Here is a 24,386-nt window from a genome sequence, read left to right on the forward strand (position 1 = left end):
TTTTGTGAAGTGGAACCTTTGTTAAACTAAATGGACAAACATTTTCTTACTCATTATGCTATTTTTGAGTAGCATGTACACCAGTCTGATGGGACTTTTTTATCTTCCGTCCAATTTTGGTAAGTGTTGTACTTTACTTAACAATTTTGTTTAAAATAAATGATCTTAATGTTGACACTAAATAAATAATCAAACAGCGCTGCTTTATTTGACGTATACGTATACGAAGCAAAGAGTGTGCTGGCTTGCTTTATTTTAATCCTTAAATGAATGGTATTAATGTTGATATTAATACTTCTGTTTCTTGTTTCTTTGTTTTGTTTTAGAGAGCTGCAGCCAAATGTTAAGAAATCAGCTTGCTGTGTGAAACTGAGTACAGGTTCATGGTTACTGTGAAGAGCTTGTTTCATCAGAACTTTATATACAGTTTGTGCAGTTTTTAAGATGTTTTCTTGACATATTGTATTTTAAGTAAATACTTCTGAAGTGAAATAAAGAAAAATAATTTTATTATTCTGTCTGTTTTTCTATAAACATTTCTAATTGATATTTAAAACGTAATTAACATGAAAACTAAGAAGAAATCAATAATTTTGTCCATTGAGCTCAAGATAATAAGTATAATTATTGGGAAAATAAGTTGGTATAACCAAAAAAATAAAGTTTAATCAACTTGCCTTTTAGGTGTAATAACTTAATGTTTTAAGTTATGCTAACTCAAGTTTTCATTATACAGTACATTACTTAACTTTTTTAAGGCAACCGGTTTCCTCAAATTTTTTAAGTAGATTGAACTTATCTGGGCTTACAGTGTACATATCGCAGCTCATTCTGAATCTGGGGTCAGTGCACAAACTTTCGATGAATCTAAATATATGTTGATTTTTAAATACATGAATAACAATCACTGTAATATAGTTACTTAATTATTAGAAGATTCAAGGTGCTTGAGTGGTGCAACAGTAAAATATGCTAGTCCACTTCTGCTGTGATCCAGGGTTCAAATCCCCATCAGTGTTATTGGCTGGTGAGGCATCTACATTGCCTATGTCTGAGAAGGGGGAATGACCAAAGACATGTGATGGATTGGTGTCCTGTCTGAGGTGTGTTACTGCATTGTGCCCAGTGATTCTCTGAAAACTGGACTCACTGTGACCCAAACAGTGGTATAACATAAACACTCACACACACTTTCTCCCATGGGCCCACACACAACAATACACTATAATGCTTCCACTCCATAACCAGTTGCCATAGTGATAGAGTCATGACTGAAACTGGATAATTAGTAGTGATTGGTGTATGCCTATACCCATCCCAAAAGATAAGTGCTTGTAAAGTAGCCAGATGCTGTACTTTAACTCACTCAAACAAAAAGCTGTATTTTGTAGTTTTGTATTTTGTAGGAATTTGTTAAAAGAATGCAGAAAGGTGTGATTCAAAGTGCATAAGCACATTAGACATGATGATAAGCTTATAACAAGCCTACAAGTATAATACTGTCTATATGCTCTTAACTCCTGGAAACACATGACACCTTAATTACCCAGACGTTGTCATTTTGCTGTCTAAATGCTGTTTTGTACCAGTTTACCTAATTACGTCTTACTTAAGCTGCTGCTAAGTGTTTCTTTTATTAGTTTCTGTATTAAGTGTAGACTGCAAAAGGAGGTTATTACTCATGTTTGTTGCTCCTGTCAGCACAGGCACCATACGTAAGAAAGTAAGTAAGAGGAATTCTGTCTCTTATCTGTCATTTCAACTAATTAGCTTAGCCTTTCTTTGGCTTGGGAATAAATGTAACAACCATAATGCATTCTATGTCAAATTCTCCATGAATAGTGATTCCTGCTGTTTATATTTGATATGGTTTATGGGACCAAGAGTCTTTCAGTCAGTTTCTCATTAAATGTCAGCTCATACTCAGCTCATTCAATCAAATGTTGAATCTTTGAGGCATCTCTTTGAGGCACTAATTACTGGACTAGTAATCAGAAGCCTCACCGCTGCCAGGTTGCTGCTGTTGGGCCCTTAAGCAAGGCCCTTAAAAAACACACATTAGGGAATTTATCAGTATTTGATACTGCTGGAAAGTAAGTGAACACATGAAATAGATCATGTTAATTCCTTTGTACAAAAACTAAGATTTCTTTAAATCTCATCATTTCTGATGAAGCACATGCTCAGAAGACTTTATCTACCGCCCGCTTTTTTTTATTTAAGTTCATAAATTTTCAGCCACAATTCACCTATTTAAAACATGGCCACACCAAATACTGCACAATTCTAAAATTTATATTAAGTTTCCAAAGTTTTCACTACTGATTTATATTGTTATGCTGATTATATTATTTTGTATTACAACCCCAAATCATAAAACTTACATCTACTTTGACTTTTATTTGATTGCAGACAGTCTGATCCCAAGATATTTCATGTTTTATCTGCTCAACTTAAATTCATTTATTAATAAACATCCTTTCCTGCATTTCAGACCTGCAACACCCAAAAAAAGTTGGGACAATTTAGGGCTAGTAATGAGGTAAAAAAACTAAATAATGATGTGATTCCAAACAGGTGATGTCAACAGGTGATTGTAATCATGGTTTGGTACAAAAGCAGCATCCAGGAGTCTTTGATGAGCAGAGATGATCAGAGGATCTCCAGTTTGTCAAAAAAATGTGTGAGAAAATGATTGAAATGTTTAAAAACAATGTACCTCAAAGAAAGATTGGAAGAGGTTTGCATATTTCTTCCTCTACAGTGCATAATATCATTAAACGATTCAAGGAATCGGGAGGAATTTCAGTGTGTAAAGGCCAAGGGAGAAAGCTTAAGCTGAATGCCCGTGATCTTCGATCCCTCAGACGGCACTGCATCAAGAACCGCCACTCAACAATAGCTGATATAACCACATGGGTGAGGGATTACTTTGGCAAACTTTTGTTAAGCACTACAATATGAAGTTACATGCACAAATGCCACTTAAAACTTTACTGTGCAAGAAAGAAGCCTTATGTTAACCATGTCCAGAAGCGGAGTCGACTTCTCTGGGCTCGGAGGCATCTAGGATGGACCATCACACAGTGGAATACAATATAATCAGATGAATATAATATAATCAGATTAATATAATATAATCAGATGAATCAGCAATCCAGGTCTTTTTTGGAAAAAATGGATGCCGTGTGCTCCGGACCAATGACGAAAAAGGACCAACCACACTGTTATCAGCAACAAGTACAAAAGCCAGGGTCTGTCATGGTATGGGGCTGTGTCAGTGCCCTCGGGAAAGGTCATTTACACTTCTGTGATGGCAGCATTAATGCAGAAAAGTACATTAGAGCAATATATGCTGCCTTCAAGACGTTATCTTTTCCAGGACGTCCATGCATTTTGCAACAAGACAATGCAAAACCGCATGCTGCACACATTACAAAGGCATGGCTGCGGAAGAAGAGGGTACAGGTACCGGCCTGGCCTGCCTGCAGTCCTGATCTGTCCCTAATAGAGAATTTTCAAACGAAAAATGCGACAACGACAACCCCGTAGTGTTGCACATCTTAAGACGTGTTTGCAGGAAGAATGAGACAAAATAAAACCTAAATCACTAAATCACTTGATCTCCTCAGTGCCAAAACGTCTTTTAAGTGTGGTGAAAAGGAAGGGCAACATTACAAAGTGGAATGGATATTTATTAATAAATGAAATGAAGTTGAGCAGACAAAACATAAAATATCTCAGGTTCATCCTGTCTGCAATCAAATAAAAGTCAAAGTAAATGTAAGGAACTCTGTGTTTTTTATTATTTGCATTTTCCATGCTGTCCCAACTTTTTCTGATTTGGGGTTGTATATAGACCAGCTAAATAAAGATTCCAAAGCTAATCTTGACTTGCTTCTGTCTCTTACTTTTTGTGCATTAATTACAGCTTTAATTGTGCTTTAATGTTCAGTTTGCTAAGTTCAATTTATTTATTTTAATTGACTGTGTGAGTAGGCAGGACACAAATGTGCAGATGTAATTAACATTTACATTTATTCAATAAAAGTGAATAAGCAAATACAGATCAAACAAAGGGGACGGATAGAAAACAACAGGAAAAATACGAACAGGAATACAGAACAAAGAACTCTACAATAAACAAAGACTAATCCCTATGCTAGGCTCATCACTAATGCTACACACGTATGCTAAATACTGAGCACAAAGGAACTTATCGCTACTGGTAGAGGAGTCAGGGGAGTAGGTGATGGCTGTGTAGAGAGACTGCTATTCACAATTAATACTGGGTGCAGGGTGTTGTCCCCAGCAGACACTGGGTACGAAGCAATTACCCCCAGCAGGCACAGGAAAAAGGACGATGTCCCTAACCCATTTCTTGAACTCAGTTTAAAATAATTTATTTCTGTTCCCCTGTCACAGAATATGTGCTTTGCCAAGCTGAGTGCCACATCCGTCAATCAGGATATCATAAACAGTAGCTTCCTGTGCTTACTGAAAATGGTTATGGAAAGACTGACACTCCAAGTTAATAATTTGTCACCCTTTATAAACTGTAGTTTAAACAGGTTTGATTTGTGAACATGTACTGGTGCTGGTCATAAAATTAGAATATCATGAAAAAGTTGATTTATTTCAGTAATTCCATTCAAAAAGTGAAACTTGTATATTATATTCATTCATTACACACAGACTGATATATTTCAAATGATTATTTCTTTTAATGTTGATGATTAAAAACCCCAAATTCAGTATCTCAGAAAATTAGAATATTACAAAAAAAAGGATTTTTAGAAATGTTGGCCAACTGAAAAGTATGAACATGAAAAGTATGAGCATGTACAGCACTCAATACTTAGTTGGGGCTCCTTTTGCCTGGATTACTGCAGCAATGCGGCGTGGCATGGAGTCGATCAGTCTGTGGCACTGCTCAGGTGTTATGAGAGCCCAGGTTGCTCTGATAGTGGCCTTCAGCTCTTCTGAATTGTTGGGTCTGGCATATCGCATCTTCCTCTTCACAATACCCCATAGATTTTCTATGGGGTTAAGGTCAGGCGAGTTTGCTGGCCAATTAAGAACAGGGATACCATGGTCCTTAAACCAGGTACTGGTAGCTTTGGCACTGTGTGCAGGTGCCAAGTCCTGTTGGAAAATGAAATCTGCATTTCCATAAAGTTGGTCAGCAGCAGGAAGCATGAAGTGCTCTGAAACTTCCTGGTAGACGGCTGCGTTGACCTTGGACCTCAGAAAACACAGTGGACCAACACCAGCAGATGACATGGCACTCCAAACCATCACTGACTGTGGAAACTTTACACTGGACCTCAAGCAACGTGGATTCTGTGCCTCTCCTCTCTTCCTCCAGACTCTGGGACCTTGATTTCCAAAGGTAATGCAAAATTTACTTTCATCAGAACACATAACTTTGGACCACTCAGCAGTCCTTTTTGTCTTTAGCCCAGGCGAGACACTTCTGACGCTGTCTCTTGTTTAAGAGTGGCTTGACACAAGGAATGGGACAGCTGAAACCCATGTCTTGCTGTGGTTCTTGAAGCACTGACTCCAGCTGCAGTCCACTCTTTGTGAATCTCCCCCACATTTTTGAATGGGTTTTGTTTCACAATCCTCTCCAGGGTGCGGTTATCCCTATTGCTTGTACACTTTTTTCTACCACATCTTTTCCTTCCCTTCGCCTCTCTATTAATGTGCTGTCATGATATTCATGAGTGTGTTTGTGTGAGAACTTACAGCCCTCGAAGATGTCGGTGGGGATGTGAACTGCTGTGGCGTTGTATGACACATTACGGTTAAAGTCTGGATCATACTGAATTTCTGTTATGGTTCCATTTGGGTTGTCATTATTAAGCTGATAAGAAAAAAAAGAATTGAAAAGTTTAAAGAAGATATACATACATATACATATTGATTATCATTTAAAGCATTACATCATGTGTTTACTGTGTTAAGAGTTTACATTTGATAGACATTGTACACATTTTCTCACAATTGATATACACCTACCAGACATAACATTATGACCACTGAAGTGAATAACACTGATTATCTCTTCATAATGGCACCTGTTAGTGGGTGGGATATATTAGGCAGCAAGTGAACATTTTATCCTCAAAGTTGGTGTTAGAATCAGAAAAAATGAGAAAGCGTAAGGATTTGAGCAAGTTTGACAAGGGCCAAATTGTGATGGCTAGATGACGGGTCAGAGCATCTCCAAAACTGTGTTCCTGGTCTGCAGTGGTCAGTATCTATCAAAATTGGTCCAAGGAAGGAACAGTGGTAAACCGACAACAGGGTCATGGGCGGCCAAGGCTCATTGATGCACATGGGGAGCGAAGGCTGGCCAACAGACGAGCTACTGTAGCTCAGATTGCTGAAATAGTTCATGCTGGTTCTGATGGAAAGGTGTCAGAATACACAGTGCATCACAGTTGCAGGACTGTTTTGACAGCAAAAGGGGGACCAACACAATATTAGGAAGGTGGTTATAATGTTATGCCTGATGATTTGAAAGGTAAAAATAGTTTTTCCCCAAAAAAGCTTACAACAATTAGGCTTAATAATTTAGAATTATTGTGCACTGAAACAAAATGTATGCACCTTTAAATTACTATGTAGTACAATTGAGCTTATAAAACAGTTTATACAATTATATAAATTGCTTATACAGCTTATACAATTTAACTTATATTCAGCTCAAAATTAATGCTTACAGAACTTTAGAAACTCAGTTTAGAATTGGTCTGCACTGGAACAAAATTGATGAACAGTACTTAAACTTAAAAGCTTTCAAAACTTACATAACTAGAGATATACTGTACATTTAACTGCTTATGTGTTTATTAAATATTTGTTTAAACAGTAATTCATAGAATATTTTCCAACTCCAATTTAAAATACTGCTTTTTTATGTATATATATATAATATATATATATTTAAACTGACCTACTTAACATGTTCAAGTTTAATAACATTTAAACACAATTTACTTACCTCATCTTTGGCATTGTAATATGAAATGCTGTCCTCCTGTGAGATAAAAAAAAAAAACAATTTGTAATTTCCTTCGGTTACAGCATCTTTATGTAAGAACAATCTTTTTTATGTAACAACATAAATGCTATGCCTGACAAGTGCACATGAATGACCAGTTCAAGTTAGAATGTGGCAGATCAGGTGCTGGTGAAAACAGTGATGTACAGCAACATACAAGGGTTGAATGTTGCTGTGTGGAAGCTCTGCCAGCTGCACCACACCAAATTTTAAAAGTATTTCTTACAACACATTCTACTACTACTTACACAAAGTAAAAAGGAGTTGTTACTCTTGTATTTTTTTTTTTACACATTTTAGCATCACGCAAAATCCACACAGGAGCCTTATAAAGTGTAAAAGTCCTAACATGAAAGATTTTACATTTAGATTTTCGGCATTTAGCAGACGCTTTTATCCAAAGCGACTTACATTACTGTGACAGTAAACTATCTAAACAGTTAAGGGTTAAGGGCCATGCTCAGGGGCCCAACCAGCAAGTCAGTTCAACTGTGCAATCATAGCAATGATTAGTTAAAATAGATATTATAATTATATAACTATCAGCTTGAATGGCAGTTTCTGGATTTAATTCTGCAGCTGGCAAAACTTAGAGTGATTGATGGTGATGTTAAATTTTTTGACATTTTCAACCAAATGCCTGCTAGAACTGCAATTACATTTGTCCGCTCCCCCTGCATTAGAAAGTGCTTATTAATGCAAAGTGGTTGCACCTGGTCTTGGGTCTATTTATGGTGGATCAAGCAGCTGGCGTTCAATTTCCTTTTTTATTTAGTGTTAATTTGGACCTTGACATCATCAGTGCCACGCTGAGATTTGTGCCCCAAGTCCAACGTTGGGCCAATTTTGGAAAATGTATGTTTTTACAATACAATACAAATTAGGATCTAAGATTTGTTACTACCCACCTTTTTTAACCCTTGTGTTGTTTTATGGGTCAAAAATGATAAATCGTATTTCAGCCTGAGATTTGACTTTCCAGATACTCACGTCTCAAGTCTTTGATGTATGACAGATTGCTTTTTTATGCAAAACGCACTGTTGTATGTGCTTGACAATTGAGCCCTTAAATGGTGTTACATAAGAAACCATCAATCTACTGTGATGAGTAAAGCCACAATGGATCGTGAGTACTTTGGGAAACAGTTGTCACTCAGCAAGGTCCACCACTGCATTAAGGAATGCAACTTAAAACTCTGTCAGACAAGCTAAAGCCATATATCAATACAAGATCATCTCAGATGAATCGAAAGACCGTGGATAGTAAGCTGTGGTCAGGTGAGTCCCAGTTTATACTCAAAATAATATTTTTACTATAATATTTCATTATAATAATACAATATAAAATCAGATGTACAGAATGGTCAGGGTGTATGTGTGTACGCGCATGTTGTTATTTACCTCAAACTCATCTCTCCATGTATATGTCATTTGCAGCTCCTCTGCAGCTGAGGCCAGAGTCTAGCAATAAAAATGACAAAAAAAGGTATCCGTTTAAATACTGAAAAACATTTACACTACATGGTGAAAAGTATGTGAAAAAACATACAGGTATTTTAGCCACATCAATTGCAAACAGGTGTATAAATAATTCTAAAAGGGCTTTTGAATGTTTTTGTGTCTATGTAAGTTTTTACATAAATACTTTAGTTACCTCTCACATATGGCTGGGCAATATGACTATAAAAACATATCTCGAGATGCTTTTGAGTAGCGATATACAATACGATACAGTGTAAACTTAACAAAGTACAGTGGTAGGCCACTGCCATTTTACGTCAAATAAATGAGCATAAAAAAAAACTAAAAAAAGTTCGATATTTGACAATGCTTTGCTATCATTGCAAAATTAAAGCGCACAGTAAACAGCAGCACTGCGACCCAAATCAACCACACATCAGCATAAATTTATAACCGCTGCTTACCTGAGCTTCTTTTCTTCAAATTGAGACCAAATCTATATCTGTGTGTTGTTCCATTAGCGATTAAATCCACTTTTTTATAAATGTTTTTCTTTATGTTTCCAGAATATTTCCAGAATATATGAATCCATATCCAACATATAATTTATTCTCTCAGCTTTCACGGTTAAAAGCTGAAACTGGTAATTCGGTAAACCAAGCTGTCACTTATACCGCTACAACCAATAATGACAGTTTTTAATTGCCAGCTCACCCGAATGACTCACACTGGAGAAAAAAAAATAGCATATCTTGCTGAAATTCCACCCAAAATCTTAATTCAGAAGCTGTTTTTCAAGGCCTGACAACTGATTCACTAAAACACATGTTCACTGATCCATGGAGTTGTTTACACATGACACAGTAATGAAATAGAGTAAACAAAATGGATAAATGTTTACCTAAGATAAGAGCACAGCTCCCTGATTCGATTCCTATGAATAATGAACAGTGCTTTCTGTTTAAAACGTTCTCAAATGGTAACCTATGTCTTCTAGGCATAGTCGATATAATGAATATGGTCATTTTCAGTATCGCCTAAAAAGTAAGATCAAATATAACGGTATTAGCGATATAACGCCCAGCCCTACTCTCACATTCCAAAAACATCTCAGTATGTGGACTGGCTATTTGAAATTGCCCAAAGGTGTAAATGTGTGGGTAAATGATGGAGTGTATTATGTCCAGCAATTTTAAAATTATTTTTGTGCCCTATCCAGGGTGTATTACAGCCTTGTGTCCAGTTTTTCCATGTAGAGTTTGGATCTACCATGTCTCTGATAACATTAAAACATTTACTACAATTAAAAAATTACTACATTAACAAATGAACACATACATTTTAATATTAACATATTTATTATTAAAACAATGTCTAGTGAAACCACAGATGTGTAAAATCCGTCTGTGTAGTCCTGCTTGGGCCATATGTTTTTAAGTTACATTTATTTATGCACTTATTTTCAATAACCACCTTATCCAGGACATGGCATCAATCTATTCAATGGCAGCACACGTTCACATTCATACATAAGGGTAATCTAGGCAAATCAACCTCCTGTCAAGTTTTGGAAGGAAAAATAGTGGACATAAGAAGAGCATACAGAGTGCCCAGGTGGTGCAGCGGGATATTCCGCTAGTACACAAAAGCCGAGATTCTGAACTCCTCAGTTCGAAAATCGGCATTGCCACCGGTTGGATGGCTGGGCGCCATCTAGCGGGCATAATTGGCAGTGCCTGCAGCAAACACTGATTGGCTACTTTTTCTGCTAGGGCAGGATGACCGGACTATGTGGGTGGGGTCTTCAAACGCTGTGTAAGGACCCTTATTGGCAGATAGAGAGGCGCCTATGCGGAATGCATGGGTGAAAAAGGGTTTCGCTAAGGGCTGCATGCGGGTCAGAGGAGGCGTGGGCAGCAATATACCCACCTCAACTGCAATCAGGGATCCCCCAGCAGCAGAAGACAAATTGACTACACTAAATTGGGAGAAAATGCATAAATAAAATAGAAAAAAAGAGCATACAACAGACCAGTGGTGAGAATCAACCTCAGGTCCCTAGGCACTTATTATACCAGCGACACCACTGAGAAATGACTCATTCCTTATGTAAATCTTAGAGAACACTTAGACTGCTTTGCTTTATAACTTATTAAACATTTTATGGGCTGTAGTTTTAAAGGTTATTTCATCACAACTCTTCATTAGGTACTTTGGAAGAGAGTTATCATTGAAGTTATTCAATAAGTAGTGTGATTACTTTTGTCAAAAATAATGACTGTAATTAACAATCAAGTAATTTTTAGTACCAATACACTGCACATGCAAGCATGTGACTATTCTCAAATAGCATGACGCACATAGAAATCCAAGCTGTGGACCCAACAAATATAGCGATGATAATCATTGTGAACATTTATGGAGCTAAATGTGGACTCGGTCAGTTTATCACTCTGAGGAAAGAGGACAGGCCATGGATATCACACTAAAATTAGATCATATGCTGCCATGGCCCACATGTCCTTTAATGACTAGGTTAGCGATTAGGTTTGATCTAGATATTGATTGTGTGACAAATCGCCCATAAGAAACATATCTAATTATCTTAATCTTAATTAGCAAATGTCATGATATGAGTCACACTGACATTAGATTAAAAATAGACATCATAAGTCTAACAAATCTCTGGTGACTGGAGGATACGCATAGAACAAACGTAGAACAATGAAGAAAAACAAAAGCTAGAAGCTTCCACATGTGCAGCACTTATTGCACAAGCTTTCTCAGTCATTATTTGTTGTTAAAAGCTAGCAGGAAAGCCAAATATACATAGATTGCACACCTACACTTACCATCTCACTTTAGTGGGCTGTCAGCCTACCATTAGCCTTGATAATAATGCCACCCGCATAAATGGTTTCAGAGGTACATTATTATGCTGATGGTCTTAGTTTAAATGCAGCGCAGCCACAAAAGAACTAATGCTTTGTCTGTATTAAATGTAACCGCATATGTAAAAGGGTGAAAATGAAGCAAGCAGTCCAGTTTACCACAGGATGGTAATAAATGTGTCTTGTCCTTTAGTCTAACAGTTTTATTATAAGATAAATGTAAGTGGATAAGCACTAAAGCAATGAATGTATATGATAAATTAAGTTTTAAATTAAGTTTTAAATTGTTAACTCCATGTGAATGTCTCATTCTGAGAATATTTTGGGGGTAAAATTAAAAATGACATCACAAATGTTTTTTTATTATTATTATTATTTATTTTAAAGGCTTTGAGTGGCACAGCAGTCAATTACACTGGCCCACCACCACTGAGATCTGATTATTACTTGTGTTTATACTATGGGGTGCATGACAACATTGGAAGGAACTGACAATTTTGACTATATTGTTTGTTTATTAGGATTTTAAGGTCATGATTTACAGGTTACACATGACATCACTTTTTTTATATTTTTCCCACTTTTTCCCCCAATTTTTATCCCCTAATCTAGTCGTGTCCAATTACCCTGAATGCGTCCTCTATACTGATTCGACCCTTCACCGCTGACTGAGAACACCTCTCAACTGACATACGCCCCCTCCGGCACGTACAGTCAGTACAGATAGTGCATTTTTCACCTGCACGAGTTGAGTTCATACACTTGACACTTGACACTGTGTATGAAGAGCCACACCCCCATCAGCATTATTCCTCATCCCTGTGCAGGCACCATAAGCCAGCCAGCAGGGGCCGCAGTTGCACCAATTATGAGGACCTATGATCTGACTTTCTTACCCTCTAACCCTAAAACAACAGCCAATCATTGTTTATGTTGCTGCCCAGCCCAGTCGGAAAGGCAGAGCTGAGATTTTTTTAAGGTTTTACTTTAAGGTTTACTTAACTAAACCTGGACTATTAGTTCCATTTACACTTTAAGCATTTAGAAGGCGCTTTTATTCAAAGCGACGTACAGTGCTGTAATAGTATATTGTCTAAGCAACTGAAGGTTAAGGGCCTTGGTTAAGGGCCCAACAGTGGCAACCTGGCAGTGGTGGGGCTTAAACCAGCAACCTTTCGATTACTAGTCCAGTACCTTAACCACTAGGCTACAACTGCCCCAGACAACAGAACAGTAGAACAGCAAGTTTAACTTCTTTAAAAAAAAGCACTATTTATATTATTTCCTGAATTTACAGTACAGACTATAGCTCAGAATACACATACTCTTAAATCTAAGACCACAGACAGACCACTAATTCATAATCATTGTTTGCTAATAAACCATCACTCATTTATCTAGGTGAACCTTATACTAAAGTAGACACACACAGCCATTCATAAACCACACCTGATTAGCTGTTGCTATAACAACCAGGGCAGATGTGACTCTTTAGACAGGGCAGAGCTTGGAGGCCTTAACACTGCACATCAATATGATGCCATACTTCATTTTTAGAAGCAGGTTCCAGAAGTCTGAGTCCACTAATCACTTTCTCACTAATCAAATATGAATACATGCTTGACAGTTTTTCAAACAGGATTACATCAGATATCACAAATTAAAACCAAGTGAAGTTTATTTAGTAACATAATATATAAAGCATACCAGACTATTTAACTAAACCACTATCAGATTGTTATCCAGTAAAAACAGTAAGCTGTTTAAAGAATACACAATAAATGCCCACAAAAATGACAATTCATCACAAGGACAGTTTCTTATGTATATTTTTATATCTACACATGTATAATATAACAAGCTCTGTGTAAGGAGGAGGGGGTGGATGGTTAAAATCCTGCCATGGATTTTCGGCATTTAGCTGACGCTTTATCCAAAGTGACTTAGAGTACTGTGACAGTATATTATCTAAGCAGGGGATTATCTAAGAGGGTTAAGGGCCTTGCTCAAGGGCCCAACAGTGGCAACCTGACAGTTGCCAACAACCAACAACCTTTTGATTACTAGTCCAGTACCCTTACCACTAGGCTACAACTACTTGTACTACTAGAAAGTGCTCTGGTGGCACAACAGACAGACAGATTTAAACAGCTGATCCCAAATTACAAAACACTAACATAATTGTGAGACAAGCCTTGGTGTTCTCCTTGGTTAGCAGGGATTTTCACCTTGTAACTCTCCCATACATTTTACTTTGTCAAATCTCTTTCTAACATTGGAATCATGCAAACTAGCCTTCCTCAAGAAAAGTTATTTTATTTTATTTAGTTTGTTTGCTTGGTGTGCTTTTTTATCCTACTTTACAATATGGAAAAGGTTCTAAACTGATGTCTAACAGGGCTGGTAGTAATCCAGTTTGGATGTGTCTAGTCTAAATTATTAAAGTTATTAATCAAAGTTATAACTGATTAATTAACTAACCACAGTGGACAGTGACTTTGTCACACAATGCCAAGTGGTGTTGGCTTGCTTTGTTCCTTCAATAGGCACTGATAATAAAAAGAACAGCCTTTTGTAATAACTTATTTTGTCTTCATCTTATATTAAAGTTGGAAAGTAATAAACAGTAATGAAAACATTTTGTTTTTTGTACCACCCCAGTTTTCAAAAATGCAGTTAACAGACCACCTGCACTATAAAAAAGCCTAAACCATCCTCTTAATCATTTTACATTTACATTTTCAGCATTTAGCAGACGCTTTTATCCAAAGCAACTTACAGTCTAAGCAATTGAGGGTTAAGGGCCTTGCTCAAGGGCCCAACAGTGGCAACCTGGCAGTGGTGGGGTTTGAACCAGCAACCTTCTGCTTACTAGTCCAGTACCTTAACCGCTAGGCCACAACTGCCCTAAAATTGGAGGCTGTTTTACAATTAAATTTTCAACATTTAGCAGACACTTTTATCCTAAGCGACTTACATTACAGTTACAGCATACAGTCTGAGTTAGGGGCCTTACTCAAAGGGCAGTGGTGAGGCTTGAACCAGCGACCTTCTGATTACTAATCCAGTACCTTAACCACTAGGCTATGGCTTGCATCCAGTCTAATTTTTCTGCTGTAGATATTCCAGGTTTCACCTTTCCTTCCAAAGAAAAATGGACTGTAATTCATACTTTTAGCAGGCCACACAAAGCATGTGAAATGTTAGATGTCAAGTTATTAAAATTTAAGCTGGAAAGTTAAATTTGGTCTAAATATTTTATACTAAAACTCAATTATTCGGCTGTTTAAATATTTATGTTTTTAATTTTAAAAACTGGTTTTTTATACTTTGAAGAAATACTGACATTGTTTAGATCCTACAATTTCTATAACTAGTTGGCATTATTTTACTAATTTATTATATATTACAATTAAAATGGCATCTTAAGAATATCCTTTCTTACTTGAAAATAGCTTAGATATACAAATATTTCACTATATAATTACATCTGTAGTTCTAGATGGCTTTTCGATAGCCAACTAGTCATTTAAATTACCCACTGAACAGAGAACTTTAAAAACATAAACCACTGATCACCATTAATGCATATATTTACACCACCAACTGTGTTGTGATGATCAAATCCCCTTTGATACCAAACAGACATTTATTATAAAACATTCATGCCAATGGTAAAGCATTGTTTCCTTAAATATATATTTGTAATTGTAAGGAATATTTAGACTACTTACAATATTTGTGTTTCTTCACTGACATGGTTTGAATTGTACTTTCAGCAGGCTTTGCACAGCATATGGAAAGTTAAATGTCAAGTTATCTAAGATGAGAATTTGACCAAGTAAATTATTCATCCCACAAGTCAATTATTCTGTTATTTAAATATTTATGTTTATAATTTTAGACACACCTGTTCTAGATACCATGAATAGACTCTGAGAAAGAACTGTATTATAGGTTGCAACTACAGATGTGACTTTAGCTACAGATCCTTATTAGCTGTTGCCAAAGCCACAGGCGTATTTGTTTTGCACTGAAAAGGATTTAATCATGTATTTTACAAGTGGAGTTTGATTACGTATTAAACATGGATTTTATTATTTTTATTTATATTGCATTTTTTTTAATACCTTCAATAGTCGAAACTGCAATATTTAACTGGAGACTGTAGCACATGTATTTCCATGGCATGAAATGGAGCAAAGAAATCCCAGAGTTTGCGTATGCAACTTTATATCTGATATCATTATATAATATAGATTAACTGATCTTATTGAACATCCAAACAGGGTACAATAGATCTTAAAAAGGTACTTAGTAAAAAGCCTTATACATAAGGCTAATAAAAGTTATAGTTAATCAGTTTACCTGTTTATGGAGTCAAGGTAACATAGCAACCTAGTGTCATAATAACCAGTAGCCAGTGGGATCATTCCTCTGCAGAAATTATGTCCCAGGTATTTGTTTTACAGTGCAGATGTAAGGGAATACAGTCTTGGTCTTTAATTCATATTCTGTGTGACTAACTTAGAATAACTGCTGTATACTTGAAATACACAAAAATCCTGTAAAATAAAATGAAATTAAATATTACATTATTGTCCTCTTTAATTTAACCAAATTTAATTGATAATTCAAATAGACTTCAAATACCCAGGCTTGACAAATAAAATAGATCTCTTAAATAAATTCTGAAAAAGCAAGTTTCTGAAATACATACAGTCAAGCCGAAAAGTCTGCACACCCCTTTCACCTTCTTTATGTTTTATTACGTTACAGACTCATTCTATAATAGATTAAGTTAATTTTTTGGCTCAAACATCTACAGACAATCACCAATAATTACGAAGTTAAAACAGGGTTTAGAAAATATGCATTCACAGACTTTCTCTGAAGTCACTCCTTTGTTCTCCTGGCTGTGTGCTTCGGGTCGTTGTCATGTTGGAAGGTAAACCTTCGCCACAGTCTGAGGTCCAGAGCGTTCTGGAGCAGGTTTTCTTCAAGGATTTCAGTGTACTCTATCAGGACTAGTCGCCCCGGTCCCGCAGCTGAAAAACATCCCCACATCATGATGCTGCCACCGCCATGCTTCACTGTAGGGATGGCATTAGCGAGGTGATGAGCGGTGCCTGGTTTCCTCCAGACGTGGAAAAAAAATCCTTACCAGTCTTCTTGTTCTTGACACTGAGAAGCCCCCCACAGCGTTATGCTGCCACAACCACGTTTCACTGTGGCTATGGTATTTGCCAGGTGATGTGTAGTGCTGTGTTTCTGCCAGACATAGTGCTTGCTGACCAGATAATATTTTTGTTTTATGTGCTATCATATGCCTTTTACTCAACATTGGCTTCCGTCTTGCCACCAGCCGTAAAGGCCCGAATTATTTAATGTTTATAATAATAATTTGCCATTCAAAAGATGCTCCCATCTCTGTGCAAAAAATTTTGATCTATTTTAGAGTGATCATTGGGTTCTTTCTTACCTTTCCACCTTCAGTTGGCCAACTCTTAAAAAGCTTCAAAGTTTTCAAACTTCTTCCGTTTCAAGTTTGTGTCTTACATTTCAAATGATTTTTATTTTTTATATCTTTCCCCTGATCTACACTTTGCCACAATTTGGTTGTGGAGACCCGCAGAGAGTTACTTGTCATTAATGGCTTGTTGTTTTTTTTTATCTTAGCAAAGCAGTGTAAATAGTCAATGCAGCAATTAATTCAAGTTGCAACAGGTGATCTACAGTTCTAGACACATCTCAAGCTAAGTAAAGCAAATCAGATACACCTGACCACAGTTTAAAGAGCAAAAGCAAAGGGTCTGAATACTTTTGTCAATAAGAGGTTTGTCTTTTTTTAAGTTTTAATTAATTTTGAAGCAACTCCAAAAACATGTTTTCATTTCATCATTATGGGTAATTAAGTGCGGAATGAAAGGTAAAATTGCAGGATCAATTTAACATTAAATACACAACACAACAAAGTGCATTTTGAATTCACTGTAACTGCAATATCTTTTTTTCAGTTTTGTAGAGCCTTCTTCAATACTCTGTAGAAACATATACTCTATTATATATTCTTTACAGAGTACAGATACAGAGTATATGCACATATACACTATTAGCAACATTGATCCAGCTATATCCTGTAGTATCATAACCCCAGAAAAGGATAAAGTAAGATAAGAAAAGTTTACAGTGGTGTTCTCCAGGTTGCACTTAGATGTGTTGATCTAATGATATTTAGCTGTCTAGATCCCAGCCCGCAGGCTGACTCATACATCTGCCTCTGTTTCATCTGTCATATCAAAGAGCTCTAAAACACAGACACATGGATCAAAATCAGTGAGGAGAGAGAACAAAAAAAAGCACACTTTGTCATTCATGGGAGCGAGAGAAAATCACACTTTGCCTTTCATGTATGTTATTTCCCATTAAAAGGGATGTTAAAATAAATGTATATTTTTCTCATAATTTCCATGTCTTTTAGTAATACAGGTGATTAGTAAAATTGCAGACAAACCATTTTTGCATCATTGATGGTACTACACAACAGATGTAGACAATTATTCCAAATTTTTAATTCATTAAGGATTAATAACTGCTTTATTGTGATACACAGTGGCAGGAATAAACCCCCTAGGACCAACGTAAATTGGCCACTCCACTGCCTACATGTTTTGTGTTAGATGGTAGAAAATAGAAGGCCACACAGAGGGACAGTAAGAAAGGTTCAAACTCAGATCCCTAAGACCCTGGTGCTATGTGGCACCCACACTTTCTGCAGCAACTGGGGACAAAACATGTGTAGAGTATGTGTCTTTCTATTAAAATTAAGCAGACTGCTACTTGATTTCACTTACAACACACAAGTAGTCAGTACCAGTGTCTGTATCTTTAATACCTGTCAATAACAACGCCTTCTTTTAGCCTTTAACCTACATTACTTATGCTACACTACCAGAGTTAAACATTCATAAGATTGACTGGCTTTTGTCTAATCCCCAGGTTGCCATTGTGTATTCATGGCAACACTTTTGTTCCAGATGAGTAAAAGCAGTAATAAACCTGTCCTGGACAATAGAAGCAAGCATTCCAGATTGCCTCATGCCACACACGGATCAATACTGATCAATTTAGACAAGAAGCGCCTGCTGCTCCTAATTCAGTTATGATGGAGCTGGAGCTGGGAGGCTTCAGACCATACAAAATGAGTAGTGAATATTAGCTCTGAATGTATTTGAATGGACAGTATTAAACATTTAACCCATTTCAAAACCATGCAGATCCAAAACCAATCTGAACTTCACATTTTCTGACCACTCATGCCAACAGGTGAAGACCAAGAAGTTATTCAATTATTCAAGTGCCAGTGTGGCATTTATTTATTTATTTATTTATTCATACATTTACGTATTCATTCATATTTAGTCATTTTAAGGCATACAATGTATAGTATATCTGTAGGTGTGCCAGGTGAAGCCCCACATCTGTAATGTCATAAAATACAACTCTAGTTGCCGCATACTTAACTGACAGTAGAACAATACTGTGGCTAAAAAGCCAGAAACACAAAAGGAAAAAATGATAACTAAAATAATAGAAACTAAGACCAAAATTAAGCCAATCTGCAGCTCAAGGAGAAGGTGAACAAACAGTTAAATGATCGTGTCAGCCACAGTAAGACACATCACACTCAATGTGCTCGACCAAAAGAGAAAGGAAGGACATTCACCCCGTGGGACACAAGTGTACTCAGTCCCCAGCTAATGTCAGAAAACTCAGGTGGCCATGCACTCGCCCCAGGGAAGCAACAGTGATAAGCCTCCAGCAAAACATGAAAGCCACACCACCTTCTCGGTTTACCAGCATGTGACAACACGAGTTTATGAAAAAAACTGATAAAGAGAGAGTAATTCATAAAAAATGGAACTGGCTGTAAAAGTATAGAAGCAGCCACTCCATCTGATGCAGGCCACATCCAGTGTGGACACTCTGTTGGGTGTGCTCAAAAAGAAGCCATCACACTGCTCGGTGCCGGTAACACAAAAAACACAATACAATGAACATGGATGGATGGATGGATGGATGGATGGATGGATGGATGGATGGATGGATGGATGGATGGATGGATGGATGGATAGATAGATAGATAGATAGATAGATAGATAGATAGATAGATAGATAGATAGATAGATAGATAGATAGATAGATAGATAGATAGATAGATAGATAGATAGATAGATAGATAGATAGATAGATAGATTCTATGATCTCTACAGCAGGTGGGTTCATTACAGATAGATAGATAGATAGATAGATAGATAGATAGATAGATAGACAGACAGACAGACAGACAGACAGACAGACAGACAGACAGACAGACAGACAGACAGACAGATAGATAGATAGATAGATAGATTCTATGATCTCTACAGCAGGTGGGTTCATTACAATACCAGTCCATCATAGGATACCACCTCATTCACTTACTCACTCACTCACACACTCATTTACATTTACAGCTGCAGCATTTAGCAGACACTTTTATCCAAAGTGACTTACAAATATAATTAAGCAATTCAAGCACACAGTCTACACTTTTACTGTTACTTCTGTTAGCTTAGACTCACCTCAAGAGCTTTGGATCGTTTGGCCAGCAGCTTTTCGATGTTTTTGGCAGCACTGACTACCAGTTCCTGAGGGTTATTTTTTTCCACACTGTAGTGTGTTTTGAATTGCTGAAAAATCTGAGAGAAAGTAAGACAAAGAGAAAAAGATCAGAATGAAATCAATGTATAGATAAATAGAATGTCTAATAAAAATTCTATATGATTGCTGCCTGCAAAACGTTAAGATCATATATCATGTATTTATCATGTATTGACATTTTTAAACCAGTTTGCTTGATACAAATACACATTACAACACTTTAATTAACTAAAGTATAAAACCCTTTAGTCTATAATTTAGTCTGTCATTTCAATGTTTTAAATTTACATTTTTTAATTATTAGTAGGTGAGCTAATGTGCTTAATCTCATTTAACATAAAAACTTGTATTACATGGGTCTATGTTTAGAAGAATTTGGCGTTAAACCTTAGACTCACCTAAGGTTACACAAAGTGATGTCACATCTCCCCCATAACCCCTCTTCAAAATACTATATCTATATATCTATAGTACCAAATACCAAAACAGATCTCTATATGATCTTCTCTGTATAACTACCATATAAATTTGTTTTACCATAGTGATTTAGAGTATGCTTACAATCATGGCCAAAAATACTGACATCAAATTGTTGCAGTTACAAATGCTTTGGTATTCACATGTTTATTTTCTTTTGTTTGCATTTGAACAAGAGTGGCACGGTGGCTCGGTGGGTAGCATTGTCGCCTCACAACAAGAAGGTCCTGGGTTTGATCCCCAGGCGGGGCGATCCGGGTCCTTTCTGTGTGGAATTTGCATGTTCTCCCTGTGTCTGTGTGGGTTTCCTCTGGGAGCTCCGGTTTCCTCCCACAGTACAAAAACATGCAGTCAGATTAATTGGAGACACTGAATTGCCCTATAAATGAATGGGTGTGTGTGTGTGTGTATGTGTGTCTGCCCTGCGATTAGAATGGCACCCCTGCGATTAGAATGGCACCCCATCCAGTTACTGTGTGCCTTGCTACTGCATTGTTACTGTGTGCCTTGCGCCCATTGAAAAGCTGGGATAGGCTCCAGCACCCCCCTGCGACCCTAATTGGATAAGCGGTTGAGTGAGTGAATGAGTGAGTGCTACTGCTCCAGGTTTCACAGATATGGATAAGGAGAAGAACTTTCAGAACTCTCCGGGGCTTTGTCTTAATCTTTTTATGGGTGCTTTTTAAAGTATGCTTTTGTCCTACTGGATGACCCATGATCTTTGACTGCAGCCTGCTGACACTGGCCCTACTGTGTGCTGAAGTTGTCAGATTTCATAATGCCATGCACACAGTCAAGGCATCCAATGGCAAGCAGCAAAGCAACCCCAAAACATTGTTTAACCTCTACTATGTTTTACTCTAAGAACCATTTTAACAAACCTCCTACCATAGCATCTTATTTCTTTTAAGCATTATATACATGTCAGCATATAGTGTGAGTATATGAGTTGTATATGAGGTTCTCTAGAAATGGACTTGCAGCCTTGACATTGACCATGCTTTTGGATGTAACTTTATTTCATCCTCTGACAATTAATGCTCTTTTTTCTACTTCCTTCCATTAAAACTGGTTTTAAGTGGGATTTCTATACTGCCAGCACCTGTTATCTGCCACAGGTGAGTTTAGGTACAAATTCAAGGGGCATCAAAGGATTGGAAACCTTTGATGAGTTTTTGCGTTATAATATCATAGTTCAGTTCTTCAGCTTTTTGTGTTGTTCCAATGCAAACAAAAGGAAGAATTTGTAATTAAAATAATTTTCTGGGAGAACTGGTGCAATTTTTGAAAGATGTTTGACCATGCATGTATGCAATTGTTTCTTTAACTCATTCCCTTTACCTATTGGAGCAACTGTGGGTTAAAAGCCTTGATTAATGGCTTCCCAACATCACCCAGCATGAAACAAGCAGTTCATGTCCAAAAACCAAGCAGTGTGTCTGATTTAAAGCAATTCTGCAAAGATGACTAAACTAAATGTATTTACTCAGTTATGCCAAAGTGTAATATCAATTTATAGTTAGCATTAGCATTAGTCAAAGTCATAGACAACGCTACTTCTAGATCTAGATCTGGCATAGATCAAATTAATGTCATGGCATTCATTAAGTGGTAATACAGTGAGCATAAAACATTTGTGTTTTTTTACCTCAGTGAGTTGCTGCATACCACTCTCAGCATTAATTACTTGTACAAGGTCCTCCTGAATCTGATCCGCCCATTCTCGAGCCCTGAGAACCCAAAAAATTTATCAGATTAGTTAAGCACTGCGAGTCAAGCCAATTACATTCATATACTGTACATACTGTACCTCTGAGTAGTGATACACTGGTATGACAGCTATGCTATATTCTATATAAACCTGCTTCTAGTGAAGTGCACTATATACTATACTATCTAGAATAAATAATGTGTACTAGATTAATAGAGGTCCACAATTCTTTTTCAGGTGTCTTGGTTGATTTCTTTTGATTTTCCATGATGTCAAGCAAACATCATGATGGCACGTAGGTCTTGAAGATAGACCTTAATATACAGCCACAGGTACACCTCTAATTAACTTAAATTATGTCAGCTAGCCTATCAGAAGCTTCAATAGCCATGTTTTTTTTTTACTGTTTTTTAGGCTATATAAAGGCACAGTCAACTTGGTGTATGTAAACTTCTGACCCACTGGAATTTTTATATAGCACTTAAATTGAGAACTAACATGCACATACGAATATTCTATACTATCTGTCAAAAATAAATGTTATAAGTGAAATGATCTCTTATGCTTATGCCATGTACAATGTAGATATCCTAAACAGCTTGCCAAAACTACAGTTTCTCAACCTGGAATCTATGGAACACACAGAAGTATTAATTCAAGAAAAGCTCACACATTACTAGCGTACTAGTAGGCACAATAATTACATGTCGATTTGGAAAAGGGGTAAGGTTATTTAAAAATATTGGCACTATATTAAATTAATAAGGATTTTAGAGTCAAGAAAAATGTACCTTCAATGATTTATGCAAGTGAACAATATAGTTATAATCCAAATCATTAAAAACTTTCTTTGAAACATGAATTATTTCTGCAAAAAAGTACCTTTCATTGTCTTTTTAAACCTATGATGCGAAATAAAAATGTCACTCGATAATGGTGGTGTGGAAGCATAGTAGCACTGATGCTAGTATGATTGTTCATATAACAGGTGCAGTTTGAAATGTGGTTGCGGTCACTGGCTGGTTAATGTATGCAGAGGTAGTTGAGTGAGAAAGTGAAAGAGAGGGAAGATTAAAAGACATGTTGCACTCTGGCTAATGAACATTGCTTTCTGCTCAGTCTCTACTGGCTGCCACCAGCTGGGTTTCAGTGCACTGTTAATTGATATGAGATTCATATCAAGTTGGACACCACAGGCACAAATAAAATAAAATAAATGAAAATAAATTATATATTATGCCCAGTTTATACCTCTTAAACTGAAATAGTAATAGATTTGAGCATAGATTTGAATTAGATAGAGGACCAAACAATATTATAATTGTTGCAAATAATTTTAAAAGCTTTACGTTTGGATTAGTGTCTGCTAAATTAATATACAGTTAAGTATATAAGTCACAAGTTTACATACACCTAAGCCACAATAATTTATTTATTTATTAGGATTCTAACGTCATGTTTCACACACTTTGGTTACATTCATTTGGTTACACAAGATTCAACAGTCTTTAATGTCAAACACAGTCATGGACAATTTTGTGTCTCCAATTCACCTCACTTGCATGTCTTTGGACTGTGGAAGGAAACAGGAGCTCCCGGAGAAAACCCACGCAGATACAGGGAGAACATGCAAACTCCACACAGAAAGGACCCGAACCTCCACCTGGGAATCGAAACCAGGACCTTCTTGCTGTGAGGAGACAGTGCTATCCATCGAGCCAGCGTGCCGCCCTGCTACAATCATTTAAAATTGTTTTTCACGACTCCTGACATTTAATTCTAGTGCACATTCCCCCTTCTTAGAATACTACTATATTTTAAGAATGTAAAATGTTAATACCAGAGACAATGATTTATTTTATCTTTTATTTCTTTCATCACATTTACAGTGGTTTTGAAGTTTACATTCACATGGTTAGTATTTAGTGGGATTATCTTTCAATTCTTTAACTTGAGTCAGATGTTTCAGGTAGTCTTTCACAAGCTTCTCACAAATTGCTGCTGGAATTCTGGCCCATTTCTCTTGACAGAACTGGTGAAACTGAGTCAGGTTTGTAGGCTTCCTCGTTCT

The 24,386-nt window shown here is 36.7% G+C and overlaps 1 protein-coding gene across 1 annotated transcript in view; it reads right to left on the minus strand.

Moving 5' to 3' along the window:
- The window catches only part of cacna2d1a (calcium channel, voltage-dependent, alpha 2/delta subunit 1a), a 106,778-nt gene that overhangs the window by 53,716 nt on the left and 28,676 nt on the right, over positions 1–24,386 (minus strand). Inside the window, exons 2-6 of the mRNA XM_062994659.1 lie at positions 22,253–22,334; positions 20,049–20,165; positions 8,474–8,533; positions 7,013–7,048; positions 5,752–5,869 (exon numbers count right to left, since the gene is read on the minus strand). Of these exons, the coding sequence (XP_062850729.1) occupies positions 5,752–5,869; positions 7,013–7,048; positions 8,474–8,533; positions 20,049–20,165; positions 22,253–22,334 (413 nt within the window). The remainder of the gene's footprint in view (positions 1–5,751; positions 5,870–7,012; positions 7,049–8,473; positions 8,534–20,048; positions 20,166–22,252; positions 22,335–24,386) is intronic.

Source organism: Trichomycterus rosablanca, chromosome 1 (assembly GCF_030014385.1).
Source record: "Trichomycterus rosablanca isolate fTriRos1 chromosome 1, fTriRos1.hap1, whole genome shotgun sequence".
NCBI lineage: Eukaryota > Metazoa > Chordata > Actinopteri > Siluriformes > Trichomycteridae > Trichomycterus > Trichomycterus rosablanca.